At 35.8% G+C, this 23762-nt stretch overlaps 1 protein-coding gene and 1 pseudogene across 4 annotated transcripts in view; one reads left to right on the forward strand and one right to left on the reverse strand.

Annotated features, from left to right (window-relative positions):
* JAK2 (Janus kinase 2) overlaps positions 1-23762 on the forward strand; it is a 164348-nt gene that overhangs the window by 104596 nt on the left and 35990 nt on the right. For all 4 annotated transcript variants that reach the window (XM_030919371.1, XM_030919374.1, XM_030919372.1 and 1 more), the window contains 10 exons: positions 1298-1432; positions 2500-2587; positions 6277-6404; positions 7141-7279; positions 9020-9171; positions 9322-9472; positions 10204-10340; positions 18066-18255; positions 18848-18972; positions 19141-19313. In XM_030919371.1, coding sequence (XP_030775231.1) covers positions 1298-1432; positions 2500-2587; positions 6277-6404; positions 7141-7279; positions 9020-9171; positions 9322-9472; positions 10204-10340; positions 18066-18255; positions 18848-18972; positions 19141-19313 — 1418 coding nt within the window. The remainder of the gene's footprint in view (positions 1-1297; positions 1433-2499; positions 2588-6276; positions 6405-7140; positions 7280-9019; positions 9172-9321; positions 9473-10203; positions 10341-18065; positions 18256-18847; positions 18973-19140; positions 19314-23762) is intronic.
* On the reverse strand, positions 13464-14331 carry LOC104665703 (annotated as a pseudogene).

Genomic DNA, 23762 nt, shown 5'->3' on the forward strand with positions numbered 1-23762 from the left:
GGTCCTCTCCTAATATTGTGTGGTGCTTAGAAGAAACAAAAAAATCTTTTTGGAACCACATACTCTTAACCTAGGCAACCCATGATTCCCATAGATAAAACCATTCCAAACATGAGCTTTTAATAGAAAATTTAGAAACATACAAGGAAATAATGCAGGATTAAGTAAGAGTCAGTAGACCAACAAACATCAAAATTAGAACTCCAGGAACTTCCTATCACAGAATTTTCAGATACAGACTATAAAATACATATACATGTTTAAAGATAGAAAAGGAATTGAAACCATGGAGAAATAAGACATTGTTTTAACAAACAAAAAAGATTTCAGGAAAAAAGCATAGAAATGATAAATATCATCACTGACATTAAAACAATATACAGGATGAAAAGTAAATTACTTATAGCTGAAGAGAGATGTAGTGAACTGCAAGATAGATCTGAAGAAATTATTAAGAATGTAGCGGTTAGGGAGAAAGAAATGGGTTATATGAAAGAGGGATTAAGGAGCGTTAGGCAGAATGAGAAAGAACAGCTGATATCTGAGCTCTTTAAGGAGACAAGTCCTCATGTGAATAACAGGAAACAGAGTGGCCAGGTAACTTGACTAACATTACAAAACTAATAAATAGTTTGAACACAAGCAGCGTTGCTTCAGAGTGCAGGCTTTCAACAATTACTTTGTAAAGATATGCAAGAAATACTAGTATTAGTAGTAATAGCTAATACTTAATACACATTTACTATGTGTCATGGACTGTACTAAGGGCTTTTTTGTATTTATTCACTTATTGTTTATAACAATCCTATGGGAAAATAGTTATTATTCTCATTTTTCAGATGAAGAAACCAAGACAGCTACAGCACAGAGATTAAATAGCCCGTACAAGGTCATAAAAGTAGTAATAAGAAAAAGTTAGATATTCTGCCTCTGCAGACCACATTCTCTATTGCACTAGTAGGAAAGGCAAACAAAGAAAATGATTCTCATGTAAGCAAATGTAGGTAAACACTGACTCTATTTTTAAAAAGTGACAATTATAGCCCATTCAGGAGATTTCAAAACCAAGTAGAGCCAAAATACACTTAATTCATTAATCCTTGTTTTCTGTCTCTTATTACTATTTAAGGAAGCAGAATAAAAGAATTAATTTGGAGTCTCAAATCTGGATTTAGACTCTAAGGAAAATATTTGCTTATGGATTAAAAAAAAATTCTTCCTCATTGAACGTATTTTCTTGTTCCTACTTTGTTCTCCATCTTTACTCATTCTTTTCTTTTACCTTTTTCTCTTGAAGAATGAAAGCCTTGGCCAAGGCACTTTTACAAAGATTTTTAAAGGCATACGAAGAGAAGTAGGAGACTATGGTCAACTGCATGAAACAGAAGTTCTTTTAAAAGTTCTGGATAAAGCACATAGAAACTATTCAGAGGTGTGTATGTTCTTTAGGTCATGTAGTTTATGCTGTTTAAAGATGTACTCTCATATTCATACAACATACTCGTGTGCAGCTTTTCAAAATTGTAATTTTTAAATGTATCCAGGACTTCTCTGAGGATATATTCTTGTGGGGCTATAGAATTACAGGGTTTGAAAATTACAGGATTAAAAATAATTAATTCCAAACTAATTATGTTTAGCATTATGTTAGGAGTGTTATTACATTTCTGCATATACTGTGGCCATGATTTTCAAACTTGGCTTCCCAGAGCTTTATGGGTTACACAGAGGTTCCTTTACAATTTCATTTATTTAAAAAAAAAAAACAAAACCAAGTTTCAAAGGCACTGTACTAAGGAACATACTTAGTGAAATCTGGATGCCTCTGGGCATGATCCAGAGATGCTAGCTGGCAGACCCCGTGGCCAGTTGCCAGAGCTCCGAACACAGCAAGATATGATACTTACAGTATCTTAAAGGGTGTTAGTGGAAGATGATGTGAAAAGTTCAAGCCAAAGAGTTGTTCTAATCCAGAACACCACAGTATTGGTGATCGTGATTCACTAAACAATCATACCCAGTGGTTCTAGTCAAAGTCTAGTGGAATTGGAGTGATGTTAAAACTATGCTAGTGTCCTGACACAGATGTCATGATATTTTATCTGCACATTTTTAATTATTTAGCAAGTATTATTTAAAGGCTACATCCATCTAACTCAGTTCCTTATATCTATCTCTGATGTCTACCTCTGGCTGTACATCTGTCCTCTATTTCAGGTGTTATGGCCTGTTTGACTGGCATCATTCATGATTCCTGTACCACTCTTGCTCTCTCTCACTTTGATCTCCATATTCCAGGCTTACACAGGGGCTTCCTCAGAATGTTGATGGTAGTTGCAGGTCCATATAAAGGGACCAAAGCACACTGTATCCTTATCTATAGTCATGCTGAGAGTAGGAGAAAGTGCATCTTTATTATGGCAGAGAGAATTTTCTGAACTGAGTACTTATGGACAACAGTCAACAATTCTTTGTACTTTTTGTTTTTCTTTTCCTTAGTCTTTCTTTGAAGCAGCAAGCATGATGAGCAAGCTTTCTCACAAGCATTTGGTTTTAAATTATGGAGTATGTGTCTGTGGAGAGGAGAGTAAGTAAAACTACAGGCTTTCTAATGCCTGTCTCAGATCATCTATTTTTGTTTATATAGAAAATTCAGTTTCAGGATCACAGCTAGGTGTCAGTGTAACCCATAATTTAACAGGAATTAAATATTTTTGAAACTGAAAACACTGTAGGACTGTTCAGTTATAACTTGTGAAAAAGGAAACCAATGAATAAAGTTAAAAGTAGAAGGTTACAATGCCCAAATAATAGAGTATTATAGGAAACAAATGTCTATAACATTTTGTGTTCATGATAGCAAAAGAGATTATGGCAGGTTCGACATAACATTGGAATAACTGGCCTTTTCATTACAAACTTCTCTGGAATTATGAAGACAAAGCATATAAATGATACACTTAATTTTTAATGGAACTGACTGAAAATATTATGTTGATATGATACTAGATATATTTTTTGGTTAAATTTAGGTTGTTCATAGAAACTACTAAAAGTATAAATCATACCCCATGCTTTAATAGTATACAGGCATGCCTCATTTTATTGCACCTTGCTTTATTGTGCTTCTTAGATATTGTATTTTTTACATATTGAAGGTTTATGGCAACCCAGTGTCTAGCAACTCTGTCAGCAACATTTTTCCAACAGCATGTGCTCATTTCATGTCTCTGTGTCACATTTTGGTAATTCTGGCAACATTTCAAACTTTAAAAAAATCATATGGTGATCTGTGATCAGTAATCTTTAATGCTAGTATTGTAATTATTCTGGGGTGTCCCAAACAGAGAGAATATAAGAAGGCAAACTTCATAGATAAATGCGGTGTGTGCTCTGACTCCTCCATCAATGAGCCATTCCTCTGTCTTTCTCCCTCTCCTGGGGCCTCCCTATTCCCCGAGACAACAATATTGAAATTAGGCCATTTAATAGTCCCATAATGGTCTTTAAATGTTCAAGTGAAAGGAAGATTCACCCATCTCTCACTTAAAATTGAAAGCTAGAAATGAAGCAGCAAATGCTGATGTGGAAGCTGCAGCAAGTTATCCAGAAGATGTAACAAAGACCATTGATGAAGATGGCTTAGTGAGGAAGGCATACTGAAAGCCAAGACAGGCTGAGAGCTAGGCCTCTTGCACTAAAAAGGCAAGTTATGAATCCAAAGGAAAAGTCCTTGAAGGAAACTGAAAGTGCTACTCCTGTAAGCACATAAATTACAAGAAAGTGAACAGCCTTATTGATGATACAGAGAAAGTTCTAGATAGAAGATCAAACCAGCCACAGCATTCCCTTAAGCCAAAGCCCAATGTAGAGCAAGACCTTACTGATCTTCAGTTCTCTGAAGGCTGAGAGAGGTGAGGAAGCTGCAGAAGAAAAGTTGGAAGCTACCAGAGGTTGGTTCACGAGGTTTAAGAAAAGAAGCCATGTCCACAGCATAAGTGCAAGGTGAAGCAGAAAATGCTGATGTGGAAGCTACAGAAAGTTATCCAGAAGATCTAGTAAGGACCACTGATGAAGATGATGACACTAACAAACAGATTTTCAAATGTAAACAAAACAGCCTTCTGTTGGAAGAATATGCCATCTAGGACTTCCACCGCTAGAGAGGAGAAGTCAGTGCTTACCTTCAAAGCTTCAAAGGACAGGCTGACCCTCTTGCTAATGACTAATGCCATTGGTGACTTGAAATTCAAACCAGTGCTTATTTACCATTCCAAAAATCCCAGGGCTTTACAAATTATGCTAAGTCTACTCTGCCTGTGCTCTATAAATGGAACAATAAAGCCTGGATGACAGCACATCTGTTTATAGCATGGTTTACTGACTATTTTAAGCCCATTGTTGAGATCTGCTCAGAAAAAAAGATTGCTTTCAAAGTATTACTGCTCATTGACAATGCACCTGGTCACCCAACAGATCTGATGGAGATGTACAAAGATATTCATGTTATTTTCATGTCTGGTGACATAACATCCATTCTATAGCCCATGGATCAAGGAGTAATTTCAACTTTCAAGTCTTATTATCTAAGAAATACATTTTGTAAGTTTAAGCTGCCATAGATAGTGATTCCTCTGGTAAAGTAAGTAGAAAAACTTATGGAAAAGATTCACCATTCTAGATGCCAGGAATAGCATTCATGGTTCATGGAAGGAGATCAAAATGGTAACATTAATAGGAATTTGGAAAAGTTCATTCTAACCCTCCTGGATGACTTTGAGGGATATGGTACTTTAATGAAGGAAGTCACTGCAGAGGTGGTGGAAACAGTAAGCGAACTAAGAAGTGGAGCTTGAAGATGTGACTCAATTGCTACAATCTCATGATAAACCCTGAAAGAATGAGGCGTTGCTTCTTATGGATAAGCAAAGAAAATGGTTTCTTAAGATGGAATCTACTCCTAGTGGTGATGCTGTGAACATGGTGAAATGACAACAAAGGGCTTGGAATATTACATAAACTTGATTGATAAAGCACTGGCAGGATTTGAGAGGACTGACCCTGTAAAGTTCTACTGTGGGTAGAATGCTATGAAACAGCATTGCATGCTACAGAGTAGTCTTTCATGAAAGGAAGAGTCTGCAGTGAATTTCATTGTTGTCTTATTTTAAGAAACTGCTGTAGCCACCTGAACTTTAAGCAGCACCACCATGATCAGTCAGCAGCCATTAACATCAAAAGGCAAGATCCTCCGCAAGCAAAAAGATTACAACTTTCTGAAGGCTCAGATTATCATTAGCACCTTTTTTGGCAATAAAGCATTTTTTTAAAGTATATTCTTTGTTTTTTTTTTAAGATATAATGCTGTTGCACACTAAATAGACTCCATTATAGTGTAAATACAAGTTTTATATGTATTGGGATACCAAGAAATTAATGACTTGCTTTACTGTGGTAGTCTAAAACCAAACTGGTAATACCTTCGAGGTATGCCTGTATTTTAGTGCCTCACAAAGTTTACATTCAAGAAAATTGTTTATATAATTCCCTATTTTCCACTAGTAATGCAGATTAAATCCACATCTACACTTGTATAACATTTTTTCATATCTTTGAAAATTGATAGTATTTTCAAAAGCAGTGGTTTGGAACCTGTTATATGGAGGTATCTGAGAGGCTCCTGTGGACCACGAAGGAGTCCAGGATTGTTTTTGGAAGCCAACACTTGTTTTTCTGGCAAAATATGTTTTATATTTAAAAAAAAAAAGTTTTAAAGATAAAGCAGCGCAAAACATTTTTGTATTTTTTGCAGAATAAATTAAAAGATTAAATGGAGCTAGAATTCAAATTCTCCTTTATGTCTATAATACTATAGACATTGTTAGTAATTTTTGCGTGTAGAAGAACTTCAGGAAGGTTTGAATGTCTAAAACGTTACGTGGATGAGAAATTAAGTGAGAAATTTTCATTTTTTTTAAAAACCAGCCATAATTCAGTACTAATATATAAAGGTGTGCTGGTATATATTATACATTTATATTTTATATATACATATATAAAATATAATTGTTTAGACTCCTACTCTTGCTGTTGTAAGTACACTAAAAACCAAAAATATAATGCTGTGTATCCATTAAGTTTTCTTTAAAGTTGTGAGTTTTGCCTAATTTAATTTCTTTACCTATAATAGTGACATGTAAGTATATGAAGATTTAAATTACATATATTTAATTATATTTATACTTAAGCCTTATTATTACTTATATTTTAATGCAGATATTCTGGTTCAGGAGTTTGTAAAATTTGGATCACTAGATACATACCTGAAAAAGAATAAAAATTGTATAAATATATTGTGGAAACTTGAAGTTGCAAAACAGTTGGCATGGGCCATGCATTTTCTAGTAAGTAGTATATCATTTTATCAAAAAGATACTGTTTTGTTTTATAAAACAATATACAAATTATCTTTACCTGGAAACAAAAAATAAATCTGTAATTGGATGCCAATTCATGTAAAACAGTCTGTGTTAGGTGATAAAAGAGATTACTTTAGGCATATGTTTATGTATGTAAAATCACTTTTGAAAAAAAGTTTTGTCATCCCATCAATATCTTAGAACTACTAATAGACAATCTGTATTTTGTGTCTTTTGGATTTAGAAAGTTCAACCAAAAATTATGCAGCAACATGTGCTTCTGTATTTTTGGGCCATTGTACATTATGGTCCATGAGAAAGCAGCATTGACAGAGAAGAATACCAGGGGGCCTGCCAGTGATCAGACCCCTCAGGGTGCACCTGTGTTCTGCTGCAGAACTGAAGTAGTGTTTCTTAATGTCAGCTCTCATCCAGAAACGCAAACCATCTCAGCCTTAGAACTCACGTGAAGTGGCATTGGGTAGTTTTAATTTATACATTTCATCACAAGCATAGATTATTGTGTTATTTAAAATGTGAAACAGGAAGCATAGTTAGGAGTCATAAATTTCCTTTTTTCTCAATGCATGCCTCCAAATTAATATTTATTATGCTATCTTATATATTTTTCTTCTTTAAATCTGTTTTGGGGGCTTGAACTACTAAATGCTTAAATATTTGTGGATTGATATTTGAATATATGTGTGTTTAACTCTAATAGGAAGAAAACACCCTTATTCATGGGAATGTGTGCGCCAAAAATATTCTACTTATCAGAGAAGAAGACAGGAAGACAGGAAATCCTCCTTTCATCAAACTTAGTGATCCTGGCATTAGTATTACAGTTTTGCCAAAGGACAGTAAGTTCTAGAGGGATTATATATAATGTTACTAAACTTTACTTGGGCAGTGTTGTAAAGAGCATGTTGTTAATTTTCCTTGAACTCCATTTAATTCATATGTTCCTGATTAATAATAAAATTGTCTATCACTTTTAGCCATTTAAATTGTTAGTTAAATCTTAGTCTCTATTTTTCTTTCTTATAAGCATATAACCATGGACTTTGAGGTGATTTTTTAAAAACAGTTTTAATCTCTAATTATGTATGAAGGATAGGATTTTATCCATTTTTAATATGAGGTTTTCTAATATTCCTTGAGCCACAAGTAAATTTTCTAAATATTCTTCTCATCACTAAATAAAAATTTATCTAGCCTGAGATCTTAGGATTTTTTTCTACCCTCTGTGAAGAAATTAGTTTAATTATCCAGCTAATTCTGACTTTTTAAAACCTTAAAAAAACTTTCATTTGTGTTTGTTAATCTTTACTACTTAACACAGTGGGTTAAAAATACAAATTTCAGTCAGATAGTTGAGAGGGGTTTTTTGGGGGGTCTAGATAATTATAAATGAATTTTGTTATCTTAGCTAATTTCTCTAATTGGATGTTCCAAATTTAGATTCTAAATTGATCAATTTAAGCCAATAGTACATAATGACTTATCTGACAGTGAAGACAGTGATAATTGGGCAGTAGTACAAGAGTATGGCACAAAATTCTTACAGGGTCTTACATCTGGTATTCTGGGAAATTTTATCCTTTGGAATCAGAAATGAAGATGGGGAAAAAAAAAGTATTCATATGGTGAACGTATTTGTCAATCAATCTATTTGTCTGTCTATGTCAGAATACCAGAAAGTAGGGTTATATTGCTTCTTCCTTTCTTGAATACAGTCCTTCTGGTGGAATCAAAGACCATAGAAACTTTACTGGAGAAATTCCATGATTTGAGCAGAGCCCACCTGTATCAATTCCATATACCTAGAATATTTTGGTGCAATTTAGCCATGCCTCTGCTATAAACGCTTGTTGGTCCCTGTTTTTTTTTTTTATCATCTGCAAGTGAGAACTGCCGTGGCTATTAAATCAGTGGAACATCTCTGAATGATGTAACATTACCTTTACCACTTACGCATTGTGAAGAAATACCAAAAAGTATCATGGGACAATTTTAGGATAAACTATATTAAAAAAAAGATTTGGCCAGGCGCAGTGGCTCATGCCTGTAATTCCAATGCTTTGGGAGACTGATTGCTTTCTAAAGCCCTTGCGTGGATCACTTAAGCCCAAGAGGTCAAAGCATAGTGAACTGCAATTGTGCCATTGCACTCCAGCCTGGGTGACAGAGTGTCACCCTGTCTCAAAGAAAAAAAAATTTTTTTTGAAGGTAAAACTAATGAAAAATGGTATGCCAGTTGAGACACTACGGTTTAATGGAAAGATTAATTGGTTCAGAACTCACTGTACAGGATTCTAATTCTGTCTCTGCTGCTAACAAATTGTGTGGCTTCGGGCAGATTACTTAATCATGTGTCTCCATGTTGTCATCGTTGAAGATGAGATATTGAATTGATGACCTTGAAGGTCCCTTCTGGCTCTTAAGCTTATGCAGTCATGTGCACTTGCACATCCACCCCCTCCAAAATACAGAAAATAGACCTGATTATTCAAATGATTTGAACTTTAAAGCTATTTACATATAAAAGATTGGTTTACTTGTGAATTATTTAACCCTACTCTGTTCTTATCATTTAAAAGTTCTTCAGGAGAGAATACCATGGGTACCACCTGAATGCATTGAAAATCCTAAAAATTTAAATTTGGCAACAGACAAATGGAGTTTTGGTACCACTTTGTGGGAAATCTGCAGTGGAGGAGATAAACCTCTAAGTGCTCTGGATTCTCAAAGAGTAAGTTTATATAGACTAAGTTAGAATTACTCTATCTCTGAACTTTCATATTACTTTCACATGATTTGTATTTTTTAGCCCATCTAATTTTGAAAAGAAGGTTGGTGTGGCATTACACAATTTATTCTGTTTGTGGTTCTGTAATTATAGAAGCTGCAATTTTATGAAGATAGGCACCAGCTTCCTGCACCAAAGTGGGCAGAATTAGCAAACCTTATAAATAATTGTATGGATTATGAGCCAGATTTCAGGCCTTCTTTCAGAGCCATCATACGAGATCTTAACAGTTTGTTTACTCCAGGTATGTATTTATGGAGTGATCTTATTGATTTTCCAGCTTTCTATCTTTATTGTATTTAATGAATCATTACTAATTTTTAATTCCTTTAAAACATTTTCTTGATGTCATTTAGGCCTTCTTAATTTCTTATGTTCATATGGCTTTTCATGCTTTATACATATTCTAATCTCCTTGAGTGAGATTTCCTTTTTTAAAAAAAGACCTTTTCTCTTTCAGCAACCTAATTTTAGTTTTCCATTTAATGAGTTGTAAATTATAGTGTTTTTTTTTTTTTTGCTTAAATTGACTTTAAAAAAAATAATTCTTTTTAACATTTCTCATATTTTATAATTGATTGATTTTCTAAACATGAGCTGTATTTGTTTTGGTTTGTTCTCTCGTTTTTCAAAATACTGAGCTGAAATGCATGTGTTTGACCTATAGGTGCTTTCTACTCTAGTACTACTCACCTTTCTCACAATAAGTATCAGTATATTACCTTACTTTATGAATATGAAAACTACTTATTTTGGAAAACAAATATTTATCCTTTGCAACGTCTCTCTTGAAAGCCTTTCAGATTATGGGTAATGATTAAAGGCTCCCATTAATATAATCTAAATTATTTGAGTTTCCCTGTATCATTTAGTATTTGTAACTCATGATTATTTTGGTCAACTTGAATGTATATCAGTTTAGTCCAGAGAATGTTATTTGCTAACTTAAGGTGGTAATATTCTTTATTTCTCTAGATTATGAACTATTAACAGAAAATGACATGTTACCAAATATGAGGATAGGTGCCCTAGGGTTTTCTGGTGCCTTTGAAGACAGGGATCCTACACAGTTTGAAGAGAGACATTTGAAATTTCTACAGCAACTCGGCAAGGTAAATTGTCAGAAGTTTTTCAAATAGAGTATAATCATTTCATTTAGGAAAAACTTAAGGGTGTTTCTAAAGTTCACTTTCTACAACATTTTAAGGAGTGCTTGTAAAAAAAAAAGGTTTGATTGTCAGATGTTGGAGAAATGCTGTGTTAAATAAACAACTATCTTTACTGAATGAAGGGGGCCAGCCCCTCCACACCTGTAATTCTCATCAGGTGGGATGAGAGACTGAGAAAAGAAATAAGAGACAAAGTATAGAGAAAGAAAAGTGGGCCCGGGGGACCAGCACTCAGCATATGGAGGACCCGCACCAGCACCGGTCTCTGAGTTTCCTCAGTATTTATTAATTACTATTTTCACTATCTCAGCAAGAGGAATGTGGCAGGAGAGCAGGGTGATAGTGGGGAGAAAGTCAGCAAGAAAACATGTGAGCAAAGGAATCTGTGTCACAAGTAAGTTCAAGGGAAGGTACTATGCCTGGATGTGCACGTAGGCCAGATTTATGCTTCTCTCCACCCAAACATCTCAGTGGAGTAAAAAATAATAAAGCAGTATTGCTGCCAACATGTCTCACCTCCCGCCACAGGGCGGTTTTTCTCCTATCTCAGAATTGAACAAATGTACAATCGGGTTTTATACATTCAGTTCCCAGGGGCAGGCAGGAGACAGTGGCCTTCCTCTGTCTCAACTGCAAGAGGCCTTCCTCTTTTACTAATCCTCCTCAGCACAGACCCTTCAGGGGTGTGGGCTGGGGAATGGTCAGGTCTTTCCCATCCCATGAGGCCATATTTCAGACTGTGACATGGGGAGAAACCTTGGACAATACCCGGCTTTCCAGGGCAGAGGTCCCTGCGGCTTTCCGCAGTGCATTGTGCCTCTGGTTTATCGAGACTGGAGAATGGTGATGACTTTTACCAAGCATGCTGCCTGTAAACATTTTGTTAACAAGGCACATCCTGCACAGCCCTAGTCTTAAACCTTGATTCCATACAACACATGTTTTTGTGAACTTAAGGTTGGGGCAAAGTTACAGATTAACAGCATCTCAGGGCAAAGCAATTATTCAGGGTACGGGTCAAAATGGAGTTTCTTATGTGTTCCTTTTCTACATAGACAGTAACACTCTGATCTCTCTTTTCCCTACAACTGAAGAACTTTTCAGAGGCTTTAACATGTAATGTGCATGGAACATCTTCAAGAGGATGATGAATTAGGCAGTATTACTCAAATTGACTTGACCAAGAGACTGTTTCTTGGTAGCAGGAGTTCATTATAAGTGATTCAGTGAAATAGAGAAAGGAATACATAAGCTTTTCTACCTGCCTTTCTGCCTTTAGTCATCTCAGGGAGAATTAATCTTATTGCTTAGGGTCCAGGATTTTGACTGTGCCATATTCACTAGCAGAGGCTCTGTCTATTAAAAGGTCATACAGTCATGTATAACCTACGTATTATAAGTAAGACACCAGGGAATGCTCAGTTCTTAGTAGGTCCAACCATAGCGGTAAGCTCTCTCTTTTTCACATAAGCTTGCTAGGATAAGGTTCTCACTAGTAAGTACCATATTAATGTTGTCTGTTATTATCAGCTATTCCTAAATTCATATTTTCCTGACATATCTCCAGATGTCACTGATTTTCCTCTTTTCTGGGAACATACAGCATTTATTGTTTCTTCTATACAACTTAATTACATAGTCTTTTGTTGTTTATTAGATCTTGGTTTTTGTTTGCGTGCCTTTTTTTTCCTTGACTTAAAAAAAGTTCCTTTAGATCCCAACAGATTACTAGGCACACAATTTTGTCATATATTGTCAAAACAATGGAATACATACTGGTATTTAAGAAGTAGACATAACAAAGAATATATCAAAAGATCACTAATTTAGATTAACAAAAGGGAAACAGCAGACTAAATTATAAAGTTATCTTTTCAAGTAATTTTTTTGTAGTTATGAAAGTGATACAGATACTGCTTATAGAGAAATTGGAAGATATTACGATGAAGATACATTCCATTTGTTGTAGTCTCTGAACAACTACACAATTTCTTTCAATAGTGAAACCATTCTATATATACAATTCTATACTTGCTATTTTTCATATATCAAGATTTTCCCATTAATATTCTTTTGAGACATAATTTTAAAAGTGAATATACCATAATTTAGTTACAACATTCCCCATTATTGTAATTTTGAGTTAATTTTCTTTTGCTTTTTAACATTTTTCTGTGAGCTTAAAATTCTTTTAAACATAAGTAAATTGAAGAGACTCTAAGGAAGGCATTTTCAAAATATATGTACAATGAAATATATTTCTTAGTAATTTAGTTTGTAGGAAATGAAAGGAAAATGGTGTAATCATTAGTCAGTCATAGATATTTTAATGTGATATTTCCTGTCTGCATTTAACACCATAATTTTACATTCACTGTTTGTTTGAAGTAATTGATGTGTTCCATGGTTTGTCTAGCTATTTGTACTGCCTTATTGAAGCCATTCCTACAAAAATGATTGCATGTCACCTTTTAATTTTATAAAAATTAGCTACTGTATCCCTTTAAGTTATCCTTTTCAATTAGTGGTATGGTGAAAATATTCCAAAGAGGGATGTATATTTAAAATTATTTTCATATTTTTTAAGCCAAGAGAAATAATGGTATATATTTTTTATTTTTTAAAAAAATTTTCATACTGTTTGTAAAAGGAGCCAAGAAACTATTGTGAAATCTTTTCTTTTGCTACTTGAAATCTGGAGTGTTTTTGCTTTCTTCCTTTATCCTCATACTTATATTCTTTTTTTTAAAAATTTTAACATGGATTATTTATTTGTGTAATAGCCTTACATGTGGATATTAACAGTGTAAACAGTACCACATATAACCGTCAAGATACCTCAATTAGAATTTATAGGACTAGAATGACAGATTCAGATGGTTTAATTACATTTTAAAGGTTTTCTGAAAAAACTTTCTCAATAAAAAAATAAATTGCCCATCAATAAGTTTGATATCTTTTAAAATGATTTTTGGTTATCTGCAGATGAAGCAAACAAAGTGTATTCTCCAGATTTTTTTAGGCACAGTCTGGTGAGATAGCTGCCAGAAAGAACAGAAAGAGTTGTCATTTATCTCTTGTGAGGACAATTTCTGAAAGTTGAATGAGGGTATCTCTGGGGATGGTCGAAGTTTACTGATCTCTCTTATTGCTTCACGGCAGTACTGCTGGGCGAGGTAGGTTGTTTGTTGCACATCATCACTCTGTAATACATACTGTGGAGCTCTGTCTGTATCTCCTGGCAAACTGAACCATCTCATGATCATAGCATTCATTTCTGGGAACTGCTGACAGGCAGACCCGACAGGACCAGTGGCTAACCCGAGATTCACATCAGCTGATGTTGGTTTACCCATGTTAGAACATGAGGTGAAGTCCAGTACATCATCTATTAGCTGAAAAGCTATCCCTACATTTTTTTCCATACTGATGGGGATCTCATGTACCACTGGCTCTGGGCATCCTAGAACAGAGACTGCTTTACAACTGTTGGCCATCAGGCTTGCAGTCGTCTTGAAGGTCTTTTCAAGGTAGTGTGCAAATCTTTCATTCTCATTTTCTTTTGACCCGAGCTGAAAAAATTCACCACACACCAAATCTTCAATAACTTGGGTTAAAACAGATATAACAGTTGTATTTCCAATTTGTGCCAGAGCTATAGATACCACAGAAAGAATTAAATCTCCAGCAAGAACAGCCTTCTTTTCACCTCAGATCTTACTGTGTGTTTTTCGCTTCGAGAACTTGCATCATCAATAACGTCATCGTGAACCAGACTAGCAGTGTGGATCATTTCTGCAGTTAAGGCTGTGGCGCGCTGGCTAGCTAGCACATGTCGGAAGTTATTATGATGACTCTTACATGCTTGGGCTATTAGCACCACAATAATTGGTCGAAAGGCTTTCCCTTTTACATCAGAGTAGTACTCGGACATTTCCTTAAGTTCTGTTGTTGATATGGGCAGTTCCTTTTTTTTTTTTTTTTTTTTTTTTGAGACGGAGTCTCGCTCTGTAGCCCAGGCTGGAGTGGTGCCATCTCGGCTCACTGCAAGCTCCGCCTGTTGGGTTCACATCATTCTCCTGCCTCAGCCTCCCCAGTAGCTGGGACTACAGGCACCCGCCACCACGCCCGGCTAATTTTTTGTATTTTTAGTAGAGATGGGGTTTCACCGTGTTAGCCAGGATAGTTTCCATCTCCTGACCTCCTGATCCGCCTGCCTTGGCCTCCCAAAGTGCTGGAATTACAGGGGTGAGCCACCGCGCCTGGCCATATGAGCAGTTCCTTTCTAATGTCAGACCTTTCAAGTCTCCTCAACCGAGTTTGAAAGGATCGGTATTTCTCACCACTGTGTGTTTTACTGTACGGGGTTGTGTGATGAAACCGTGATATACTATATACATTTGGACAGGCCGGTGTTAAATGCTTCACAAGATTAAAATAGGACAAGTCAAGTCCCTTCCGCCTGTGAGCCTGCACTAGGCATCCACAGCGGCGGCCCTGCCAGGCTCGGGGAGCCGGGCCCAGGTCTCCGTGCCGCTAGCCCCAGGAACAGCCCCGTGCTGCCACGCCACCAGCGCCAGGCCATGGTCTGAAAGTCGTGGCAAGATGGCGGCTCCGCCTCTGGCCTACGATCCTCTTCCAGGACCTGGAGCCTGAAACCTCTTATGTTCTTTATATCCTTTACCTTCTCAGTTCACTCCCAGCTGTTTTGAAATCCTCTTTATTCCTTTTTCCTCCATGGTGCAGATCTGGGATTCAGAAATCAGGATCTTAGTGTGACTACTTTGCAGTTATCAGCATCACTCTTAATCTTCTCTGAATATGATTTTTATTTTCCTCTCTTCCCATCATTAGCTAATATCTTGGCCCACATTCCTTGGATACTTTCAGTACTCATTGTTTTCTCGTCACCTTACTTCCTGCCGTTATTTTGGATGCCCTTCCAATACTTAAAAAAAATAATTCCTTGGCTTCTCTACCCCATACTTATGATTACATTAAATGAGTTCATTTTGAATTCTATAATCCCCTGTAATAACCTTACTTAGGAAATTTCCTACCCTGAAATCTCCCTGTCTGACTATAACTTTATAGCCTTTGGCTTTTTTCAACATAAATGCCTTATTTTTGATATCTTTGGTATTGCTAGTGTCTTTCACACTTTCTTCTTATTGGAACGTAAATTGGTGACCCTTTCTAGAGAGCTTCTCATAGAGCAGTTTGTATCAAGGGCCTTTAAATGTTCATATCTTTTAAACTACTTTCACTGGTATCTACAATTATATTACCCCCCCTTCCCTTGATTATCTGCTTCACTTTTCCTAGTACGGGAACAATACAACTTAGCATTTTTAAAATTGTGCTTCCATCCCTCAAACACTGTAAGAAAAAAATCAAATATAAATCTTGATTGTTTTCATTGAAAACTGATTTCCAACATTGGTTAGGCACTTAAGACTCTTACTGGTTGTATTAGTCTGTTTTCATGCTGCTAATAAAGATGTACCAGAGACTGGGTAATTTATAAAGGAAAGAGGTTTAATTGACTCACAGTTACCCATAGGTGGGGAGGCCTCAGGAAACTTACAATCATGGCAGAAGGCACCTCTTCACAGGGCAGCAGGAGAGAGAATGAGTGCCAGCAGGGGAAATGCCAGACGCTTACAAACCGTCAGATCTCATGAGAACTCACTCACTATCAGGAGAGCAGCATGGAGGAAGCCACCCCCATGATTCAGTTGCCTGCCACGGGGTCCCTCCAATGACATGTGGGGATTAGGGGGTTTACAATTCAAAATGAGATTTTGGTGAGGACACTGCCAAACCATATCACTGGTAGTTCTTTTACTCTCCCTTACTTGATTTCTTTTCTGGTCCTATCTCAAACCCTTCTAGTTTTCTATCTTAAATCTTTCTTTTCACTGTATTTTTCTTCATCTCCTTCCATAAGAAAAATAGAGGCATTCCAAGTTAAAAGTGAGACTGATTTTTGCCTATCAAAGTGACAAAGATTTAGAAAAAGTATAATGACCATTGTTGGCAGGGATGTGATGAAATATACATTTTCCCACTGCTTATTGGAATATAAAATGGTAACCACTGCCAGAGAGCTTCTAATGCAGTGTGTTAGTTCAAGGCCCTTTGAAATGTTCTTATCTTTTGAACAGCTATTTAAGTATCCTTAATAGAGATGTACACAAATATTTATTTATAAGAATATTATTGCAATGACATGACTGTATTTAAAAAATTTTCTTAGTGTACATTTATGTTTACAATGTTAAAAATTAGTGCATTCATGTGACAATATACAATAATTAAAAATTAATTTCAAGGAATATATAGTGGCACTGGAAAATAAATTTTATGAACACATTGTTAAGTAGAGGGAAAGAAGATAAAACTTATTTCCTACTTTTGTTTTCTAAAATATGTTTTGGAATAATTTCTCACAACAGCCTCATGAGATAGACATTTTATTATTCTCTACTTTAAGGAAGAAAAGCCTCATTTTAGGGAGATGTGAATTGTCTATGGTCACAGAGAGAGCAAGTTGTGGATCAATATTCTAGTTCCAATCTGACTTGAGAATACTGGGTCTATCCACCTTGTTGTGTGGCCTTCTAAACTGTGTAATTATAGATTTAACTCTGAGCCTACATGGTCTAGGATTTTTTAAAAATTGACTTCAAGTATATAAGTGAAAATATAGTCACTTAGAATCTTGTAACTCAAGAACTACATTGTTTTATCCTGTAAGAATGCAATAATATCCAAAATACACTAATTTGATTAATATCAAAAACCTATAATTTATTTAAATGTTATAGCAACTTACCACTTCTATGTAGTTGATGAGTCTTAGGTAAAAAGAGTGGATTTCTTTAAAGACATCTTCAAAAAAATATGTAGAGTCATCCCATAGGCTAAAAGTTTCTTACTTCTTAATTTGTTTGGGCTGCTATAACAAAATACCATAGACTGGGTAGCTTAAACATCAGACATTTATTTCTCTCAATTCTAGGGCCTGGAAAGTCTGAGTTCAAAGTTCTGGCAGGGGTTGGTTTCTGGTGAGGTTTCTTCTTGGCTTGGGAGAGATTGCTCTAATGTCTCTTCCTCTTATAAGGGCACTAGCCTTGTCACATGAGGGTTCCACCCTTATAACCTAATTTAACTTTTACCACCTCCTCACAAGGCGCTATCTCCAAATACAGTCATAATGGGGTTAAGGCTTATTATATACATTTTGGGTGGGGGTCACAGACATTTAGCCCATAACAGACACATTCCATTCAGATCACTGACAGTGATATCAAAAGGTATTTTGTAAAAAAGGAAAATTCTTCCTGGAAGTTAGTGACAAGAGTTTAGGAATTCCTCAGCATGTCCCTTGGCTTATCTTGATAATTAATGCTCATCATTTATTTAAATGCTTTTTTGCAGTAATTTATATTTCAGCCTGTAATTCCTTTTGAAGAAATTAAATTTATAGGTTTACTACCCACCTGTTGAGATAGTATTTCCTTTTCTTGTTCTAAGAGTTCCTTAATATAAGCTTAAAGATATGTCTGCTAATTCCAGCTACTAGAATTTTCTATATAATTATAATTTATTTGTAATTTGCCTTGAAAACTTGATATTTCCATCCTAATGTGATGTGTCATTTAGGGTAATTTTGGGAGTGTGGAGATGTGCCGGTATGACCCTCTACAGGACAACACTGGGGAGGTGGTGGCTGTAAAAAAGCTTCAGCATAGTACTGAAGAGCACCTGAGAGACTTTGAAAGGGAAATTGAAATCCTGAAATCCCTACAGCATGACAACATTGTAAAGTACAAGGGAGTGTGCTACAGTGCTGGTAAGCTACCCATTGAAATCTATTTGAAATTCAAGATATGTCTTTGGCATCCTGTGTAATAGAAACGTACAGTGTCTAACAATCTGGACTTATGCCAATGCCCAGAGGGACAGGCATTCTATAATGACTGGAGATTGTGTTTGGTGATCATAGACTATAACTATAGGAATTATTTGGCTAGTTGTTTAAACATTCTTTTCACCTCTTGCTTAAGTTTACCAAGAGAGCATCATTTTTAGAGAAATGGTTTTTGCTTACATTTTCTATAAAAATATTTTTGAATTTTATGTTTTTTGTTTGATATAAAGGAAGTTTTCTCATCAGTTTATTTTGGTTTGCCTAAAGAGTTATAGGAAACTGAAATGCAAGTAGTTTCAAAGCTTTTATTCAAAATTTATTTTCGTTTTTATTTATTCAAGTTTTTGATTCAAAAAGACTATGTTCTTAACAACTGTATCACCTTTAATGTATAATAAAGTTTCGTCATCTTAGATTTTATATATGTTTAAGTCATTTATGTATGATAGTTTTCTAATATTTAATCAGTACAATATGGCAGAGTAAAATATTGTTTCCACCTTTATGTTAAAAGGTCGGCGTAATCTAAAATTAATTATGGAATATTTACCATATGGAAGTTTACGAGACTATCTTCAAAAACATAAAGAACGGATAGATCACAAAAAACTTCTGCAGTACACATCTCAGATATGCAAGGTACCTAATATCCTGATTATTTGCTGTAGATGAAGCAACTATATTGAAGTAAATGTTAGGAAATCATCTAGACTTTTTCATAGATAATAAAGGGAATGTATAGGGTTAAGAACATTTAAATTGTTTATGTTTATAAAACTAGCTGAAAGAAACATGTTTTATCCATAGGGTATGGAGTATCTTGGTACAAAAAGGTATATCCACAGGGATCTGGCAACAAGAAATATATTGGTGGAGAATGAGAACAGAGTTAAAATTGGAGATTTTGGGTTAACCAAAGTCTTGCCACAAGACAAAGAATACTATAAAGTAAAAGAACCTGGTGAAAGTCCCATATTCTGGTAAGTATATTTCAGTACGATAAATGAAATTTTACAGCATAGACTTCAAACTTTATTGTTGTTATTTAATAGTTTGCCATTTCTATATTTACAGTAACAGTGAACATTTAGGTCTTTTAAGTCTCACGTTTAACCTTTTTGTTTTAGGTCTTATAGTCATGGTTATAGTCCACATGGGAATAATGGCATATGCTTTATTTTTATTAAGTGTTTTCTTGTTTATAGGGATTGTAGGTTTTTCTTCAAAACTGTCTCCTATTTATGGAGGCTTAGGGCTAATTATTAGTGGTGCTGTGGGTTGTGGTATTGTGTTGAATTTTGGTGGTGCTTTCATGGGGTTAATAGTCTTTTTGGTTTACTTGGGTGGTATAATGGTTGTTTTTGGTTATAATCTGGTGATAGCTATTGAGGAGTATTCTGAAACATGAGGGTCAAGTACTGATATTTGAGAGGCTTTATTATTAGGATTATTAATAGAGTTGATGTTGGTTTGGTGAATAGTTGAATATGATGCGGTGGTGATCAGAGTTGATTTTAATAGTGTAGGGAGTTGATTAATTTTTGAGGGGGAGGGGTTGATTCATGAGGATTTTGTAGGTGCGGCTGCCTTGTATAGTTATGGGTGTTGGTTAGTGGTGGTTGCTGATTGATCATTGTTTGTTAGTATTTTTGTTGCAATTGAAATTACTCAGGATAATAGATAATTAATAGTAGAGGTTAGGCCTTTTTGGGCAGATACAGTAACAGAGGCTGAAGTTTGGGTTCGTGACATGGTTTTTGGTATAGACTTTTCTAGTCAAACTGGGTCTAGAAGTGAAGCTAGATTTTGGCTTCTGAAGGTTGAATGGTGAATTGTAGCTGAATAAAAACCTAGTATATTGGAGAAGTTAAATGTCTATAATGGGTACTTTAAGGTTATTAGTTATGAAATTAAGCTCCATTGCTAGTAAGAGACCTAGGGTGGTTACACCTAGGGCTGTGAGCTTTAGGTGGAGTGGTATATCTGTTTGGGGGATGAAGTAGGGATAATACTGTTAGTGATGAGGAATCTGGTGAAGATACTGCCGATTGCTAGGTGCTTAATTGAGTTAATTAGGGGATTATTATCATAACAATCAGAGTTGTAAAACAAGGTTATCCTATTAGAGCACCTAAGGTTATAAAGTAAGCACAAGTAAATACATAAAAACGTTAGGTCAAGGTGTAGCTCCTGAGGTGGCAAGAAATGGGCTACATTTTCTACCCCAGAAAATTTCACGACAACCTTTATGAAATCTAAGAGCTCAAGGAGGATTTAGCAGTAAACCAAGAGTAGAGTGCTTGGTTGAATAAGGTCATGAAGCACGCACACACCACCTGTCACCCTCCTCAAATATCATTCTAGAAATATTTAAATTCTGTATGCATGACTAGAGGAGATAAGTCATAATATGGTAAGTGTACTGGAAAGTGCGCTTGGACAAACCAAAGTCTTGCTTAACCTAAAGCATCCAGCTTACACCTGGAAGATTTCATCACAACCTGATCACTTTGAGCCAACCCTAGCCCCACTAAAAATATTATTAAACCATCCTAAACCATTAACCTTAGACAAAAGTATAGGCAATAGAAATTCTTATCTTGGCACAATAGCTACAGTACTGTAAGGAAAAGATGAAAGAACTGAGCCAAGCATTAAAAAGCAAAGACAAGCCCTTATACCTTCTGCATAAAGTATTAAGTAGAAATAACTTTACACAGAGAACCATAACCAAGTCCCCCGAAACCAAACAAGCTACACAAGAATGGCTGAAAAAGCCACTTACTCACTTATGTGGCAAAATAGTAGGAAGATTCATGAGTAGCAGTGCTAAGCCTACCAAGCCTGGCGATAGCTGGTTGTCCAGATAGAATCTTAGTTCAACTTTAAATTTACCCACAGAATTACTTAATCTCCCTGTAAGTTTAACTGTTAATCTAAAGAGGGACAGCTCTTTAGATCCTAGGAATCAACCTTCCTACAGAGAGTACAAAATAGTATCTCCATAGTTGGCCCAAAAGCAGCCAACAATTAAGAAAGCGTTCAAACTCAACATCCGTTATTTAATAGAATCAATAATGTTAATGTAAATAACATGAAAATATTCTCCACTGCATAAGCTTACATCAGACCGGAATAACCCACTGACAGTTAACAGCCAAATATTTGACAATAAGCACCCTATTATTTATACTGCTAATCCCACACAGGCATGTTCTAAGGAAAGATTGCAATAAGTAAAAGGAACTCAGCAAATCTTACCTTGCCTGTTTACCAAAAACACCACCTCCAGCATTACCAGTATTAGAGGCACTGCCTGCCCAGTGACATATGTTTAACGGTACCTTGACCTTGCAAAGGTAGCATAATCACTTGTTCACTAAATAGGGACTTAACCAAATGGCCACATGAGGGTTCAGCGATCTCTTACTTTTAATCAGTGAAATTGACCTATCGGTGAAGAGGCAGTTACAAACAAATAAGACGAGAAGACCCCATGGAGCTTTAATTAATTAATGCAAATAAAAACTCAAAAAGCCTACAGGCCTTAACCTACTATCTCTGCATTAAAAATTTTGGTTGGGGTGACCTCATAGCATATTCAACCTCCGAACAACCTAAACTAAGACTGCACTAGTCTAAGTGAGTTAATACACATTGATCTAATAATTTGATCAACAGCACAAGTTACCCTAGGGATAACAGTGCAATCCTATTCTATCATATCGATAATAGGGTTTACGACCTCGATGTTGGATCAGGACATCCTAATGGTGTAGCCACTATTAAGGGTTCGTTTATTCAACGATTGAAGTCCTACATGATCTGATTTCACATCAGAGTAATCCAGGTCGGTTTCTATCTCTTTAACATTTCTCCTAGTATGAAAAGACAAGGGAAATAGGGCCAACTTCATAAAGCACCCTCCCCCCATAAATGATGCTATCTCAATCTAGGAAATCACCACATACCCCACCCAAGAACAGGGTTTCTTAAGATGGCAAAGCCTGGCAATAGCATAAAACGTAAAACTTTACAATCAGAGGTTCAACTCCTCTTCTTAACAATATGCCTATAATTAACCTTCTCCTATTTATTATTCCCACTCTAATCGCTATAGCATTCCTCTCACTTACTGAATGAAAAATCTTAGGCTATATACAGTTATGCAAAGGACCTAATACTGTAGGCCCCTATGGACTGTTTCAATCATTTGCTGATCCAGTAAAACTTTTCACTGAAGAACCCTTACGACCCTCAACGTTTTCTATTACGCTTTATATCATTGCCCCAACCCTGGCCCTTTCTATCGCCCTCCTCTTCTGGACTCCCCTACCTATACCCGATCCCCTAATTAATTTTAATATAGGCCTCCTATTTATTCTAGCCACATCAAGCCTAGCCGTCTATTCCATTCTATGATCAGGATGAGCATCCAATTCAAATTATATACTAATTGGCACATTACAGTGTGGCCCAGACAATTTCATATGAAGTCACCCTAGCCATTATCCTGCTGTCAGTACTACTAATAAGTGGCTCATTCAACTTATATGCACTCATCACAAAACAAGAATTACTCTGACTGCTCCTACCATCATGACCCTTAGCCATAATATGATTTATTTCCACATGAGCAAAAACTAACCGAACCCCTTTTGATTTGACAGAGAGAGAATTAGAACTAGTTTCAGGCTTCAATGTCGAATATGCTGCAAGTTCATTTGCCTTCTTCTTTATAGCGGAATGTATGAATATTATCGTAATAAATGCCCTACTACTATTTTTCTAGGAGCACTACACACTATGTATTCACCAGAACTAGATACCATAAATTTCATTACCAAGACCCTCCTTTTAACTGCCCAGTTTTTATGAATCCAAACAGCATACCTCCAATTCCGCTACAAGCAACTTGTATACCTTTTATGAAAAAATTTCCAACCACTTACATTAGCATTCTGCATATGATATGTCTCAATGCCTGTCCTAATTTCCAGCATTCCACCCCAAACATAGGAAATAAGTCTGACAAAAGGATTACTTTGATAGAGTAAACAATAGAGGTTAAAATCCTCTTATTTCTAGAACTATAGGAATTGAACCCATCCCTGAGACTCCAAAATTCTCCGTGCTACATATTAAACCCATATCGTAAAGTAAGTTCAGCTAAATAAGCTATTGGGCCCATACCCCTGAAAATGTTGGTTATACCCTTCCCGTACTAATTAATCCATTAGCTCAACTTATTATCTTCCCTTACTGTTTTCACAGGAACCCTTATCACAATGCTAGGTTCCCAATGATTTCTTACCTGAACAGGCCTAGGAATAAATATACTAGTTCTTACCCCAATCTTGATTAAAAAAATAAATCTCCGCTCTACAGAAGCAGCCACCAAATATTTTCTTACACAAGCAACTGCATCT

This window comes from Rhinopithecus roxellana, chromosome 16 (assembly GCF_007565055.1).
Source record: "Rhinopithecus roxellana isolate Shanxi Qingling chromosome 16, ASM756505v1, whole genome shotgun sequence".
NCBI classification, from domain to species: Eukaryota; Metazoa; Chordata; class Mammalia; order Primates; family Cercopithecidae; genus Rhinopithecus; species Rhinopithecus roxellana.